At 42.3% G+C, this 16,055-nt stretch overlaps 2 protein-coding genes across 4 annotated transcripts; both read right to left on the reverse strand.

Moving 5' to 3' along the window:
* Nucleotides 1-2,132: 2,132 nt before the first annotated feature.
* On the reverse strand, nucleotides 2,133-5,904 carry nansa (N-acetylneuraminic acid synthase a). Its single transcript, XM_037472820.2, has 6 exons — nucleotides 5,622-5,904; nucleotides 4,510-4,725; nucleotides 4,328-4,427; nucleotides 3,969-4,123; nucleotides 3,189-3,455; nucleotides 2,133-3,072 (listed from the first exon to the last, which is right to left on the reverse strand). The coding sequence occupies exons 1-6, from the start codon at nucleotides 5,751-5,753 to the stop codon at nucleotides 2,884-2,886; spliced, it is 1,059 nt and encodes a 352-aa protein (XP_037328717.1). The 5' UTR covers nucleotides 5,754-5,904; the 3' UTR covers nucleotides 2,133-2,883.
* Nucleotides 5,905-7,849: 1,945 nt separating this feature from the next.
* On the reverse strand, nucleotides 7,850-15,184 carry clta (clathrin, light chain A). Of its 3 annotated transcripts, XM_037472421.2 has the most exons (7): nucleotides 14,883-15,184; nucleotides 14,210-14,238; nucleotides 13,376-13,493; nucleotides 13,029-13,140; nucleotides 11,844-11,897; nucleotides 10,112-10,147; nucleotides 7,850-8,898 (listed from the first exon to the last, which is right to left on the reverse strand). In XM_037472421.2, the coding sequence occupies exons 1-7, from the start codon at nucleotides 15,058-15,060 to the stop codon at nucleotides 8,727-8,729; spliced, it is 699 nt and encodes a 232-aa protein (XP_037328318.1). In that variant the 5' UTR covers nucleotides 15,061-15,184; the 3' UTR covers nucleotides 7,850-8,726. The 3 variants fall into 3 exon arrangements, with proteins under 3 accessions (XP_037328318.1, XP_037328319.1, XP_037328320.1); XM_037472422.2 differs by lacking the exon at nucleotides 10,112-10,147; XM_037472423.2 differs by lacking the exons at nucleotides 10,112-10,147; nucleotides 11,844-11,897.
* Nucleotides 15,185-16,055: the final 871 nt, after the last annotated feature.

Consider the following 16,055-nt stretch of genomic DNA (forward strand, 5'->3'; position numbering starts at 1 on the left):
TCTGTGAGCAGGGACGTACAAGGTAACCGCTGAGATCTATATAATGAATCCACGAGTAGAACATTACAGCCGCTGTCACTCGCACACGATGAACCAGAAAGGGCCGAGGCTGTGCCACGTGTCCGATACATGATGTTTGAAAGGTGTGAACACCAGTTACTTAGTTCACCACAGATTGCTCATTCATTCAAGTAAAGAAAATACAAATGTGCAAATGCCTACAATTTGCCGGAAACCACTTCTTGCACACGGCTTCTTGACCCAAACAGAAGGGGGTGATTATCAGTGAAATTGGTTGTATATACACTACATGTAACACATTAATATCAAAGTTTTCCCATTAAACTGTGCTCGTTATTCCTCAGTGTGATTTCAGAATATCATTCAGCTCAAACAAACATTTCTGTGTAGATTAGTTGTCAGAACGCGGGTGCGAGGGCAAGGAGGGAGGACTCAGACGCGGAGTAGTGTAGAAAAATAAAAGGACTTTAATAGTCAAAACTCGAACTCAAAATCGCTCCAACCAAAAAAAGGGAGGAAGGAGGAGAAAACAAAACAGACAAAAACAGGGACCTGGACTTGAAAACACGAAGCGACACAGACTTACTTGACACATGAAGAGTCGACATGTAATGACGCCACACAAGACAAGAGACTCACAGGGCTTAAATACACAAGGGGGGTGCAGGTGATTGAACACAGGTGGAAACCATCAGGCACGGCAGACAATCACAAGGGAAGACAGGACAAGGCAGGAAGTGAAGTTACCCAGGAACACAAGAGACATGAAAACTACAAAATAAGACAAGAAACAGACCCAAACCGTGACATTAGTAAAGGATCAGTGTCAATGAAAAAATAGAGAGAAATAAGAAACATCTCCAGGGTTGACTTCTACAATGAAGAGACTAACTAATTGAAACAGTCTTTTGACTGAACCTGAAAACCAAACAATGATGTGGGTGGCTAATAACATGCTGTAATGTTTTTAATGTTTTTAATCTGCAGCTGTGACAAGAGGACATGGACAGAAAAATCTTTTTCAATAACAAAGAAATCTTATGTGAGTTTAATTTCTTTCCCTGGATCATGTGACCGGAGATGAACAAAAAAGTAAAATGCATAATAATAAATGCAATAAACAGTAAATTGTTCATTACAAAACTGTCTGGACGGAGATGAACACACTGATAAATCCAGCAGTACAACAGCTTTATCTAGTGGTTGAAGTATAACATTGTTTTTTTTAGGTTTTCCTTTCTAAACAAGTCAAAATATCAATAGGTTGGTACAAAGCTGAAAAACCCGATGACATTATCATCCAGCAGTGTGTTACTAACAATTATAAATGTCCAAATGTTTAATGAGCGTTTTGTGCAGTTCACACGTCTTGCAGATGTTCTTCTCCTTGAAAAACTTGAATTTGGAATTATTATTTTTTTTAAACATGCGCCCTCCGTGTGCTCTGTGTCGACTGGTATGAGGTCGTTGTAACATTAACACCTGCCATAACAGACGTGTTCCTTCTTCTGCAGATGGTGTTTACACCCAAATCAGCTGGAGACTCACTTGACTGATCCACATCCAGAACATCCAATTACAGAGGTTTTGTTTCTATTGTTGGGCTGCCTGCGGTCTGAAATCATAATTTTTTTAAAGCAATGTTTTAAGAGATGTGTCCAGGGCTCTGCTAGATCTAAATCCGGTTGGTTGAGGATCTCCCCCGTCTGAACTCCATCACGCAGCATCTAAGCGCCTGAACAGTAAGAACTAAGAACAATAAGAACACGGGTCTACTCGGTACACACGAGGGTAGAGATGGATTGTAATGGTTCACTTACACAGAGTGGTTAAAGTTATAGTGTGCTCACTTCTCAATAACAGTATGACAACGACAACTCTACAGCGACATGCAAGGAAAGTGATGCACCGATGCAACTATCCACTTCTTCTGAAACACGCCCAACACCTGTATTCAGCCTGCAGGACGGAATCAACACACCGAACCCTCTATGCAGTCGACAACCTGTCGGCACATTGTTTCGTGGTTTGAGGGCAACAAATCCAACAAACAAATTCAGAAGCCGTGTTTGCCATTGCAATGATTTGCAGTGTTTTCAGACAAGAATCAAACATTTTGGATCTGTGTCTGATGAAGCATAAAAGGCTAAAAGGCATAAAGAGATTTATTTACTCACTTCTCAAAAATGTAGCAAAGACAAGGGAAACCAGGAGGGAAATTCTGCCAACATTTTATTAGGAAGCTTCATCTTCTCAGAACAGAAGATCTCAACAAAGTTGGCGCGTTTTGACATTTTACATCGGGACGGATTTGGTTGATTGAAAGACCAGGGTATTAGTTTGGTTGCAGTAGTCTTCATGTGAGTCTCTCTAAAGAGGTACACAAACTATATGAACCTAAATGAATGATCACACAACTGACTGTGGCAAAGGGACTCTGATCTCACCATTGTGTGAGAAGATGACCATTAGCAGCTTCATGTCTTCAATGATCCTTTTGATCTCTACATTGCAGACAAAAATGTAGTGCAATTTATGTTAAGCCATTGACAAGGTGCTTTGTTCCACTACTACCGACAGCAGGACTGAAACTGCTGCTGAGCCTCTTGTGAGATTGTAGTGAGTTTATTAAAGAAGTTGGAGTTTCACGTGAAGGAAAACAAAAATTGATTGATAGAGTTAATTGTTTGAAGGTCAACTTTGAAACATTGAAATTGTCCAGTACTTCAATTTGGAAAAACCCAGCACCACCAAAGAAAAGGACCATTATTCCCAGAATAATTAATAACATTTCCCCTCCAATTAAATTCATTTTCTAACAATCTATGAACTCGGCCACCATCATCACTTCCTGTTATCGCATTAGGCGTCCACCACCTCTGGCAAGATGCTCTCATCCTCCTCCACGTCCTTTTTGACCTTCTTCCCAACCACGTGGAAGATGTCCTCGGCGCCGATGCCCATTGGTTCGGCCACCTTCACCGCCAGCATGTCCTGAGTCAGGACAGTTCCTTTGGGGATCTTCACCTTAGCCACCAAGGACTTACCCAGCTGGAGGAAAGTACATTTATTATTATTACTCCTAAAAGGTTTGCTCTTTTAGAAATGTAATTTTACAAAGGCTCACATTACTTGCATCTTCTTTTGGTGAAGAGAGAATATCTCACCTTGTCATGGCACGGCCTCTCACACGGAAGCATCTGCTTGACGCCGTTGCCCAGCGCCCTTTCCACCAGTCGGATGGAGCGAACCAGCTCGGCCAGCTCACTGGGCACCAGAGAGGCTTCGTGGTCGTTTCCTTTCCAGCTCTTGTCCAAGGTCACGTGGCGCTCGATGAGCTTTGCTCCCAGAGCTACGGCCCCGACTGAAATAACCACGCCAGACTCGTGGCCAGAATACCCAATGGGAATATCGGGAAATTCCTTCTGGTATTCCTGTAGTTTACAAGGGGTTGAGTGATACTCAAATTTCTGAAGAGATTGACACTATATTCACTATTAAAAAAAACAACACAACGAGCCTCTCGTCTGTCAGAAGCTAGCGCGCATGCGTGGTGGCCTGACATGATTTATTTGTTTTTCCCCCCCAATCGAAGGGATCCACCCGCACTGCGTTGGTGACCGACCGGGTCCCCCGGTCTAATGCATGGGCTCATTCACAGAGCGCGACCCCCAGCGGACATTTTAGGAATAGCAGCCATTTTTTTTTTTTTTGAAATGCAATTCATGTCTTTCTGTAATTCTCACAATATCAAAGCCTTCCGGCGGGCCGAGCCGGACCCCCTGGCGGGGCGGATTCGAGGAGTTCGACACCTGTGTCTTAAAGGCTAAACACCTTCTAATCAAGCTTTAAATAAAGTGAGACCATTGGACAACTCTGGTCTTCTTGTTTTTGTACCCAACCTTTTGCTATCAGAGTAATGCTGTAATCTATTCTACTTCTCTCACCGTTAGCACTCTGAGGTTGACATCTTCTGCTTCCAGAGGGTAGGCGCTGGTGCACTGCAGGATGGCAAAGTTTGGGTTGTGCGCCTTCACTGTTTTGTAGACTCGACGCATCGTCTCCATGCTCTGCATCCCGCTGGACACCACCATGGGCCGTCCTGACACAAACAGGAGGACAACCGCCTGTCAAACGTTACGCCTTACATGGGCGACAGGGGAAAAGCAGTACTACTCCTTCCTCTTAGTGAACTCCTGAACATGACTAATATTCATATGGGTTTATGTTATTTAACATTAAATACATCTGCTAATTGAACTTCCTTCTTGAAACATCTCCCCCAGATATGACGGGTCATTGTCACCTTTCTTGGCCGTCTTCTCCAAATAGGGGAAGTTGTTGGTGTCTCCTGAGCCCACTTTTAAAAAAGGAACATTAAGATCATGGAGGAACTCCACTGCCATCTAGAGACAAAAACAACATATATGGTTAAACTTCAACCTGATCAAAACCATATAGAGCCTTCTTCCAGAATGTCTATCTCACCTCATCCATCCCAGACGCAGTGAAACAGATGTCCACCTCCTCGGCATATTGCTGCAGTTCCTTGTACTGCTCATGGCTGAACTCCAGGTGGCGTTTGTGTTCACCATAAGTCTTCCCCCAGGAGTGAACAGAAGTGTACGGGCGCTCCAAGGCTTTCTTGTTGAATTTATGATCCAATTCACTCTTCTGGAATTTGGCACAATCCGCACCGCAGTCCTGTGAAGGCACGAGTGAGTAAGGGGATAAAAAGAAGGTATTATGATGATTCATTTTAGGGCTCCTACAGATGGTCCCAAAAAACAGATTAAAGTCTTGGAAGGTACTTGGAGAGAACTGTTTGGTACTAAAAGGAGGAGAGTGTTCAATTACCTCATTTGTGTTTCATTATAATCCAATTCCAGTACAACAAATAGTTGTTTTTAATCACAAGGTGTAGTTGTCATGCAAAATGACATTATTCCTAACTAAAAGCGGCATATAAGCAACATATATGGGAATAAAGTTCACATTAAAAAATAAATAAAGTACTATACAGTAGTTTCATTTATTTGTTCTTAATGATTTTTTTTCAAGACACCAAATTCTTATAAACTTAAATCATTTTAAACGTAATTTTTCCTGTAACATGGGGCCAAAAAAGCCGACACAGTTCGTAGTTTGGGGATATTTCCTGGGAAATTATTAACGCGCATGTACAACAAGGCTGCTTTTTATTTTAGAGAAGTCATGGATTCAGTTTTTTTATGCTAAGTAGATTTAAATGTTCTTGCACCGCTGCTTCTTTAAGTAACTGTTCTCTCAATATAACACTATGGTACAATGCGCGTCTTTCTAATGAGAACATTTAGGCCCACTTGCAGAGCCTTCGTGGTCCATCCATGAGCACATTATAATTGTAATAACCGTTTATTTAAATTTCACGGTATCCAACCGCACACTTTAACTACTTTATTTTTAACTAGTTTATAGTGTATTCAAAGACATCATTCAGACGATATGGAAACCCAGATGTTACATCGGCGCACATTTGCATTGTTGTGGGGTTACGTTGATTACATCCAGGCTGTTAACGAACATTAAATACACGCATTTACAGTTTTCAGTTTTTTTACCTTTGCCATCTTGATCATTTTCTTGGCAATCTCGATGTCTCCCTGGTGATTTTGTCCAATTTCAGCGATAATGAAGCACGGGTGGTCTCCTCCGATCATACGACCGGGACACAGCTCGAACTCTAAAGGCATTTTGTCCACAAAATAGAAAACAAAACAAAAAAAACGATGCAAATATCGCAACTGAACGTGAACGCAAAGGCTGAGACTTAATTCTGTCCCGACCAGTTCATGTGCAGCGCATCCGGGACGTGGGAGGACTTCCGCGTTGTCACTGTGCGTCATATCCGGATCTTCTGTACAATAAAAAAACAGCGCCGATCCTGCTCCACCGGCCGGTCACGTGTCCTGTCCGCCAGCCTACGTCACGCGACCGCCTATCATTGAGCGCGTACGGAAACATCATGCAAGGTGGCCAACATTAACGCTCATGGAAAACAATGATAAGATCCCCGTGATTAATAAGTACACAACATTTTGGATGAAAAGAGTACATCGTGTGCCCATCCCAAATCACACAAGGAAACACAGAACAGATGCTTCTAAAAGTTGGCACTCACAAACTAGAACACGAAGGGCTTTTTAACAACACATACTTGTATGTGACCCCACGTTTCATTGAAGGAACAAAGTTATAGATTGCAGGTGCTGGGATGGTGTTGGCCATGAAACACACTTGAGCTGAAGTGTCTCACGATGATAGGAAGCCAGTCTCCTGGCTGTAGAGACACAACAAGTCGGTTTGGAGGCCACCTGCAGGTAGAAGAACTGCTTGTCCCTGGTGTGACGGGAGGCTACTGAGCACGTAGCTGCTGTGACCTTTTTTTCACTTTTCACAAGGAAATAAACGGAGAAAAACATTTCTGACTCAGAGCCTTTGTTCCTATTTAACGATTGTCTGTGCAAAATCTTGTCAGCATGTACTGACAAGTTGGCAGGATGCAGATCTTTTAAAATAGTGATTGATTAAAATATTAACTGTTTGAAAACACCAGACTAATGTATTTCCCAGCGACTGGTAGCCCAGCAGCACCAAAGAAAAGGACCATTATTCCCAGAATAATTAATAACATTTCCCCTCAAATTAAATTCATTTTCTAACAATCTATGAACTCGGCCACCATCATCACTTCCTGTTATCGCATTAGGCGTCCACCACCTCTGGCAAGATGCTCTCATCCTCCTCCACGTCCTTTTTGACCTTCTTCCCAACCACGTGGAAGATGTCCTCGGCGTCGATGCCCATTGGTTCGGCCACCTTCACCGCCAGCATGTCCTGAGTCAGGACAGTTCCTTTGGGGATCTTCACCTTAGCCACCAAGGACTTACCCAGCTGGAGGAAAGTACATTTAGAAAAAGCAGGCATTATAATTATTATTCTAATGGCGCAGAGTAGTACTCCCGAAACACTATTAAGTATTAGCTACTGGGAAGGGATTATTTGGAAGTAATTGAAGGAGATGGTGTTCAATTTATTTTGTTGTCAGTAATTATTTCTGGTGTAACAACAAAAAAACAAAAAACATTCAAGGCCTTCCTGAAAGGGGAAACTTTTAAATATTTTTAATTTCGGGTTAGATGAGGTGTGTATCCACTAAAAGGGAATGCGTTTAATTGAAAGACTCCCCTGGACCACAATGACTTTCTCGCCAATTTATTTTTCGTTTACAACCGTGTCACTAGTATCTCTAGTGTTATTCAGGTGATCATCTATAGTGGCAGCAGCCATAGAAAAATCCAGACAATAGGCCGGATTCTTTACAACTATCCCCCCAAAAAAGCTGATCCCGTTGGACCGGTGTTCTAACAACGAGAAGTCGTCTCCTGCCACGAGACACCTCCCAAAGAAGAGGTGGAGCAAATATTGTCACTGGACAGACCTGAAGCATTCAGACAGACCGCATGCGTTTGCACAGGAGACCACACCCCCCCCAGGTTCATTCCCTGTAGTTCCCATTGTTTCATGAGAGTTTTTGCAAAATAAATTGATCTATATGTTAATTTGCGTTTAAAGTTAAAATGTTCTGGTTCACCATTACAAGCAACCTACTCCCTATAACACAACTATGATGTGATCTGGATTAAAAAAAAAAAAAGACAAGAATGCAAAACGCAGGTCAAATATTGTTAACTTATGCAAAGACAAATTATTACGATAGCATCAGATTAAAGCCAACATTAGGACCACAGAACATTAACACACAGTTTAAGAATGACAGGACGACAGCTTTAATTCACTTTTTTACTGATGTTGAAATCAAATGGACAATGAACAGCTGGCTAATATCTAGTTCTTTAAAACCACAACTGTCTATAATTTCAGTGACAGACGGTTATATACTGTTTATATATATTGCCTTCTGTATATGTACATTAGGTACACGCATAAGAGTGCATACACAAACTTTTGAGGTTCAAACGCACACACAAAACGGGTCATATTTATTGTAATGGCTGGACTTTGTCAAGTTCCTGACTGGAGACACTTTTCAAAGGAAATGTATAGATTGGAACACGAGAAAACTCTAAACACACACACACACACACAGTTCAAAGTACACACACTGAATGAGTTGTCGAGTTTGGTCCTCAAAAAAAATAAAGAACAACAATTCTGACATACTTGCATGTCACATGTTTTTGCAAGGATGGGAAACAAACAAACAGAACCATTAAACATCAACGCGTGTGGGTCTAAGGGTTCACAAGGCGGACAAGAGCATCATGGGAATGATATTGTTTGGGTGTCGTGTGAAGCAGGTTTTAGTGTTCCAACTCACCAGCCTTACAAAGTGTTACACACGAGCATGGGACCTGGTGTGGCTCACACAGGCCTGGGGGGGGGGGTCCCAGCATTTCAAAAGGAGGAAGAGGAATTAGAGGTGAGCCGGTGCTTAAAGGCTGATCTGTATAGCCCTGTCAGGTGCAGATGGATGAGGTTAGGACCACTGGCTATATTCTTCTATTGGGGGATATGGGAGACACAGAATGGGTGTAAGACCCGTGTCCTTCAGAATACAGATTGTGGATGTTGTGCGTGTGTGTGCACGTGTGTGTGTGTGGACAACGATGATAGGAAATGACGACCTGAGCAGTCTTCCTCGCCTAGCGGACGAGCGGGGACTGCTTCAGGGAGATGAGGACGGAGCGCATGCGGGACACGTCTTTGGCCTGCTTGCTGGACTTTGGGTTGAAGTCGCAGAGCCGAGCCACCCGCTCCCACTCTGTGCCCGGGTTGTTCTCATCCAGGTCGGAAACCATTGCCTCCTCAGCCGCCCTACAAGAAACGGGGGTAGAGAAGGAAAGGACATATAGAAGCATACAATCAGTGGGGAAAGACACAAGTAAACCCATTCAGCTCAGAAGAAGTCCTCTGCTGATAACCAACCAATCACCACCAACACAGTCCGATTCATTTGTCACATATTTTGAGGAATTGTCCTCAAAACATCAAGCATAAAATCTTTTTTTATGGCCATGTGGGACTTTGATCGTTCAGCAGAGTCTCCCTCAGGGCAGGACGGTCCATGAAGAGCTACAACAGTTTCATCTCCTGTGGCATGCCCCCAACTCTGCTTACACACCACAGTCACCTGCACATGTGACTATCCACAACAATTAGGTGAGGTACAACTAACACACTGATGAAACAAAACAAAAAAATAGGGCTAAATAAAGTAATCAAAGTAGGGTGTGAGAAACATCTTTGGTTGGTTAAAAATGCCCACACCCTTGCATTAACTTGCCCAAATGGTTCCATCTCTTTCCTCAGCCTGTAACGCTCGCCCTTGATTTTTTTTTAAAAAGTTAGGAAAAATCAGGGCAAGTTGTATTCAAATCATTAACCATGCCCAAAAGAACTGCAAGGACTGCTGGGGCTTGGCCATGCATTGCAATGCAGCTGAAAAGCCAGCTATTTGGAGGTGTGGCAAAAAGAATGACAATTTAACTCAAAATAAACACCAAACAGATCAGTTACTCTCTAGAGGATTTACCACATCCCTTGAAATGTAAAACATTTGAAAGAATTTCAAACATAACTCTGGAAATGGATCGGTGCCAGTATTGCAAGACGTTTGGAGATGCAGGCCACAGATTATGTACAGCACCCAACCCACAAACTATTAAAGTAATAATTCCACTGCCCTAATACCTCTACTAACAAGGATTCTGTTCTATCCCCCACCCAACCGGCAAGCACAATCTCAGCTACCAACTACATCACAGTATACAAAGCAAAATGGGGATGAGAAGCCAATGAACATTCACCGTCACAAACTACAAATACACAGTAGGGAGTACAAGGAGCACAACAACACAGAAGGGACATTATAACACACCTCTTTCTAGGCAGTGGATTTAACTGTCGGGACAGTAAGCTGGGCACCTGTGCGACAGGTAATTATCTAACATACACAGAGCACTGCATTGATCCCCTTTCAAAGATGGAAAGTAGTTGGAGGTTCTGGGGTTTCATTGTTTTACTTAACTGGTCTAGGCGGTAGCAAGGATGGTTAATGTGTGTGCTTTAAGGTGCATAGGAAAAGAAAAAACAGGGAGAAACAGTTTCACAAGTCAGAATTTAGAAGAGAGACAGAAAGAAGAAATGGGGAGGGGGGGAGTGAAATGAAAGACAACAGAAATGAGCTCAATGAAAATGTTGAAAGCCAGCATGCAAAAGAAACCATTTTTTCAAAAAATCTGTCTTTTTTTTTTTCCTTTTCTTAAAAACTGATGTGCAGCCTTTGGTTTTGTTGATCCATGCCATATTTCTGCCATTAACACAGAAGGATTTATTTGTTAACGTTAAGGATTGTTATTGGGTCTCATTTCTACAACGGTTGATTTTTGGGCCGATGCTCAGGGCATTAGAGCTTTTCCCATCACACACGCTCGTCTGTTCCTACTTCATTTTTACCCGTGGAAATGTCAAACTAAATCTCTATTCATGATAGCCTTTAGCTTTATTCAAAGGTTAATAATAGCTTCCGATCAAGAGAGCTACATGTACACACCCAAATGCAGTCAAAAGGCTGCCTAATAGTCATTTTCCAGCAAAAGCCAAACGCTGCACAGTTGGGTCTGTTTGACAGCTGGCGTCAAACAGCAGAAGCTAAAAAGCCGCCAACATTCTCAAGCATGAAAACACAGTTCAGTTTGAAGCAGTTGTGTAACCGTGACACGAGCGACTGTTTGCTGTGCATTTATTCAGGAACAGATAGTGAGGGCTGGACCCAACGTCACAAGTCACGATATCTGCAGGTTTTAAGAAACTCAAATTCTGAACCGTTCACTTCGACATGGAGCTAAAGCAAGGAAAATACAAAACAGAACGTATTCCTGCGAGGACACAGGTTATAAAATATTCTTGAAGGCAGAACAAGACATCAAGTGAAGTTTCTTAAGCCTGCACATAATCCTCTGAATTATGTCTGAGGGGACTTGACCGTCACTGTCTAAAGCCATCGAATTATGCACATAGCCCTGGCATTTACATAACCGAGGGGCTAGGGGTGAACGAATGGGAAGTGAGGGTGAATACTCGGGAAGAAGGAATGCCAGCTCTGCACATTACTCATTGAAAAAAAAATTAACTTCAGGTTCACCAAAGTCAAAATGATTAATACGCACTTGCTTCAAACCAATCTATACGCATCCTACGCCTGAATAATATATTTTGGGAAAAGAAATAAACAGGTGTAGAAAACAAAACACTTTGTACCACCAATCATTAATTTAAGAGTGTTATTTCTTGGAAATGCATGTCACGTATTTGCAAAATGTTTGGCTGGAATGAAAAAGGAAAAGACTTTGGAAGTGGATAACGGATGAGTTCCAGTCACAATATGATTCATTTCACTTCCCTGGATGGGACTGAGGAGTGTGGCAGTGTAGTGACATGCAATCATTCCCTTTACAGCCGAGTTCTTGACTCCAAGGCACCATTTTGCAAATCCCATGCAGACTATGGGGGATTATGACTTTGTTTCACATTTGAAAAATAAAAGCCGTAAAAAAGGATTTAACCATTTCAAATCAATGCAATAGATTTAAAAAAATGTACAATGAACTAAAACATTGCAAAACAAATGGAGGAAACTACTTCCCTAACTGGTAATGAGATGATAATGGTTGGATGCTCGAAGTTGATGACAATGGAGGGGGGAAAGTAAAAGAAAAAAAGAACACAAGAAGGGGGGGATGTTAGTTGGAGCAACATACACATAACCAATGAGGTCAGAGAAGGGCTGCTTGTAGAAGTCTTCATCCAGCACCCTGGACAAACATCCGCCAAACCGACAGAGCAGCAAGAAGGCAGGAGAGAAAAGAGACAGCAGTAAAAGAGAGAGAAGATGATGGAAACAACAAGCGTTATAGGTTACCACACAACAAGCGGAGGCATATCATCAACGGCTCAGGGTTGTGGAAGAACTTTCACAGGAGATTGTGTACATCTCCCGGAAATGTTAATTATACCTCTGTCGTGATCCCTAAAACACGGTTAGCTCTCATATACAAAACTAATTCCAAAAGGGACAGTAACCATTGAAACCTGCATAATATGCAACTGACTTGTTAAGAATTAGTTTAGATAACGAACAGAAGATAAGACAATTTAGTAGATGCAGCTTTTCTTAGGGAGAACTAATTTGCTACCAATAATACTGGGTTCAAAACTAATTGTAAAGAGGGATTGGAATCTGTCATGTTTTTTTAATGTATAAACCAAGTGATTCATTGCTTGCTTTTCAAAAAGAATAAGGTTTTGTTACAGTTCCAACTGGTCATTTGTACGTCACTCACTCGTTTTTACCAGATAAAAGATCATCTATGTGAAAAGATTGCCCATCAGTGTCTTTCCACCAGACACGCACTGGGTTACCAGATGAGGAGGGAGTCGTGGCTGCAGGTGGTTTATTATTGATAGGGCGGAAGGGCTACATTACAGTGCAGGAGAAACTTTGACAATTGATGAGTTACCAAACCAGTCTACAGAGTTTATTTGTCTGATGTGTTTAACACAACAAGTTTCTTTTTAGCCAAAGAAATGCAGAAATAGGAGGAAGCCCAACCCAAAGTGAGTTAAAAGAGCCCCGTTGAACAGTTATGAAAGACAATACTATCAACATGATACGAGAGTCCTGGAAATAATCCACGTCTAAGTCTCTGTAAAATCAGACTTTAGCGGTTTAATCAACTGTAGCCTACGCCGGGCATACTACAGGGATGGGAAACAACAGAACTGAAACTGTTGAGGAGACACACCCCACCCCATGGAAGCATTTGTTGTAAGACTACTGAAGCTTGCGTATGTGTGTGTGTCTGTGTGTGTGTGTGTGCGCGTGCTTGCGACTGCTTTCTTCCACATGGTAATAAAAGCCCTCCCTCACTTCATGAAGCCAGTACCTGTTATTAGTTTTGGTTTTCTGCAGCTGCTCGTCCTGCCTGGCGTGCCACTCTTCCAGCTCTACTTTGGCTTTGTCCTTCCATTCGGACTCCTGCTTCACAGAGTTTTGATCTGGGGGGGGGAGGAGAAGATGAGGCTGGAGATTAGCCATAAATAAGTGAAGAGGCCGATGGAAAGGGAACCGCCGCAGCAAAGGACAATAATGTGAATGACAGGGCTGCACACATTTTACACAGTGGCACGTGTTCTTGAAAAGGGCTCGGCGTCGGTATCCTGATGATCGTTACTTCTCACAGCAGCGGTCCGTCTCTTTTCGTTATACAAGCTTAAGGAGGTCCGGGCTCACCTAGCAACTCCAAGCGCTCGCCTTGCTCCTCCCTCCACTTGCGTAGGCTCTCAGGTTCGGCCTGCAGCCGGTCTGCATTGGAAATGGCTGCATAGGCATCAGATGGACCGTTGCTTTCCTGAGAAACGAGGGGGATATGCAGAGATAGTCGTTACTTTGCTCAAATCTGTTGGAGAAACATTCTCATCCTGGATAATTCATCTCTCCAGTAAACCCTTAGTGAGACTGTTCTTAAAAGTTAGGTGTATACAGTTAGAAAGCCCAAGCTGATTAAACTTAGCCTTTCTCACTGCCAGGAGGAGTCCTGACAGTGCAAACGGCAGCAATGTTGCAATGTCAGCACAGGAAAAGGAGTTGGAGTGAATCGAAGAGCCGGATATTTAAACCTCTAAAGTCAGCACTGATGTCACACAACAAGCGCTAATAGGAAAAGTATTTTCCCCATCATCGCTTAAATACTACAAATATCTAGAGATAGAGAGAGAATATATTTCAGCATGGTGTGGCAAACATGGTAAAAGTCAGCAGTTTACTTCAAAAGCCTAACATTACATTTAATAAGCTTGGCACGGTCTCAGTAAATAGTTTGGTGGAGTAAATACAAAAACTAAGTCCTAACATGGTAATGTTATGTATTTTTCCTTGTCTACAACATTAAGAAAACAAATCTCATATCCGCAGTGAGGTTTGGCTATTCACCAAAACAAATAACCGTGCTCTTACAACCGGTGTAGAGAAAATACACCTTGGTTTTTAATTGAAGATTAAAGATGGTGTTTTGAAAATAATTGGACCCAAATAATTGGACCCATGCAAACATTGAGATAGTATTACCACATGTAGATCTCCATTGACAGCTCCATCTACAAAACAAATACAATAAAAAATGCAGTTAGTAATCAAGCACACAAAAATAAAACCTATAATGACAATTCTTTGGAAAGATGGGAATATTTTACTATAGCGGATTCTTCAAGATTTTCATAGATTGACACAAATATTTCTTAACATGATATGTCAGCACTTCTGCATCGTCAAGGAAGCGGAACATTGCAGGCCAAAGGTCGTCCAAAGCTCCCCGCAGCAAGTAACGTTAGTTAGTCGAGCCTAGTAGGAAGCAATGAATGACACCCAAGTACGCTGATCTGATGTTATCAGACTGCTTCATTCATTTGTGAAACGCTAGGACTGTCACTTGACACACATTAACACCGTCATCCAGAGTTTTTCGGGGAGGTTTAACCTTACATCGTCATTTTCGTTTGTCAGTTTTTACATAGCGTTGGAGTCAACACAGGTTTACGTTGACGCTAGCTATAAGCCCTCTTGGCTAATTTGCTAGCTAAGACAACATTAGCTATCAGCGTCAACCTTCAGTGTCGCTTAAGGACAAAACTGAGGTTTAAAAGGAAGAGGTTAGACCATTAACCCAAGATGAACTAACAAGGGAACCTATTTATTTTACACGGAGGGAAACTGCTTCTGCTTGACCACGACGGGCACCCACCGTTAGCGTCTCCCAGCGACGAGGGGATCTCCCCGCCGTCGAGGATGCTGAAGCCTTCGTCGTTTTCAATCCCCGCAATTTCGCTCTCCTGCTGGGCCAAGAACGCGGCAGCGGGATCTTCGTCCGAGCCGACGCCGTTTCCAGCTGCTGGCGCGTTCAGCATATCAAAATCATCCATGTTGTGAGTGCTTGAGGGAGGATCAATACGAGAAACTGTTAGCAGGTGTAGCGGTTGATCGAAGGCGACTAGCTAGCTTAACGGAAAAGAAGACTGCAAACCAAAAAAAACAGCCAAGCCGAAACGGAAGAATAACCAATCACAAACCACAATGTGTGACTGACTATATAGACAACCAATCAGAAAGCACCTACCTCGAAATGGAACCAATCAAACCTCTAAACGTCCCTGCATACGGGTCCCATGACCAGCTACGTGCTGTCAGCGGTGTGCCCGATATCTAGTCTGACATACACTACCTTTCGTGTGTGTGTATTTAATATATATATATATATATATACATATATAATTATACATATATATATATATATATATATATGCATATGCATATATATGCATTTATATAATGCATTTATGCATTTGAAACTGGTGGAGCACCTAGGTAACACCCGTTGTAGTCCATTGTGACCCAGCCCAATGAACAATATCATGGCAGTTAATTATTAACCTCTGAAAATCTCAAAGGGCTTAAGGGAGAATAAAACACTCATTGACTCTAGTTTAATTGCTGGGAGCGGAGTATAAAAAACACTAATGAGGCACGCGGTATTATCCGAGTCTCTTTTAACGCTAGAATTTTACCAGATTTGCGCTGAAGTGGGAATTTGTGCCGCTACATTGCGTCACACTTTACAGAGGAAAAGCAAAGGTGTTTTAGGTGATTACCTTTATTTATTTGTAATTTTTTTTTAAATTCAGGCATCACGCATCAAGAAGAAAATCAAGCGGGGATCATGGCCGAACATGACTTACAGTGCACATTGATTAATACATTGCATGAGTGAGTGGTGCAATGTGTTTTGAATGTTCTGCAGTCACAGCAGGGGGGACAGCAATGGAAATGTCCGATGCTCCCCTGTTGCTCCGACGGTTTCTGGATTTGGATACTCAATGCAGAAACCAGCGGTGTTTTAATGGGAGTTCACGATTGGATG

The sequence above is a fragment of the Pungitius pungitius genome, chromosome 9 (genome assembly GCF_949316345.1).
Source record: "Pungitius pungitius chromosome 9, fPunPun2.1, whole genome shotgun sequence".
NCBI classification, from domain to species: Eukaryota; Metazoa; Chordata; class Actinopteri; order Perciformes; family Gasterosteidae; genus Pungitius; species Pungitius pungitius.

Excerpts from the sequence above, each read along its gene's own strand:
- nansa (XM_037472820.2), bottom strand. The coding sequence starts at position 5,753 with ATGCCTTTAGAGTTCGAGCTGTGTCCCGGTCGTATGATCGGAGGAGAC. Across the intron at positions 4,124-4,327 it reads GGAGAAGACGGCCAAGAAAG|GACGGCCCATGGTGGTGTCC; the intron begins GTGACAATGACC and ends TGTTTGTGTCAG. Across the intron at positions 3,073-3,188 it reads AGAGGCCGTGCCATGACAAG|CTGGGTAAGTCCTTGGTGGC; the intron begins GTGAGATATTCT and ends ACTTTCCTCCAG.
- clta (XM_037472421.2), bottom strand. The coding sequence starts at position 15,060 with ATGGATGATTTTGATATGCTGAACGCGCCAGCAGCTGGAAACGGCGTC. Across the intron at positions 13,494-14,209 it reads TCAATGGAGATCTACATGTG|GAAAGCAACGGTCCATCTGA; the intron begins GTAATACTATCT and ends CTCGTTTCTCAG. Across the intron at positions 13,141-13,375 it reads CGAGCGCTTGGAGTTGCTAG|ATCAAAACTCTGTGAAGCAG; the intron begins GTGAGCCCGGAC and ends TCCCCCCCCCAG.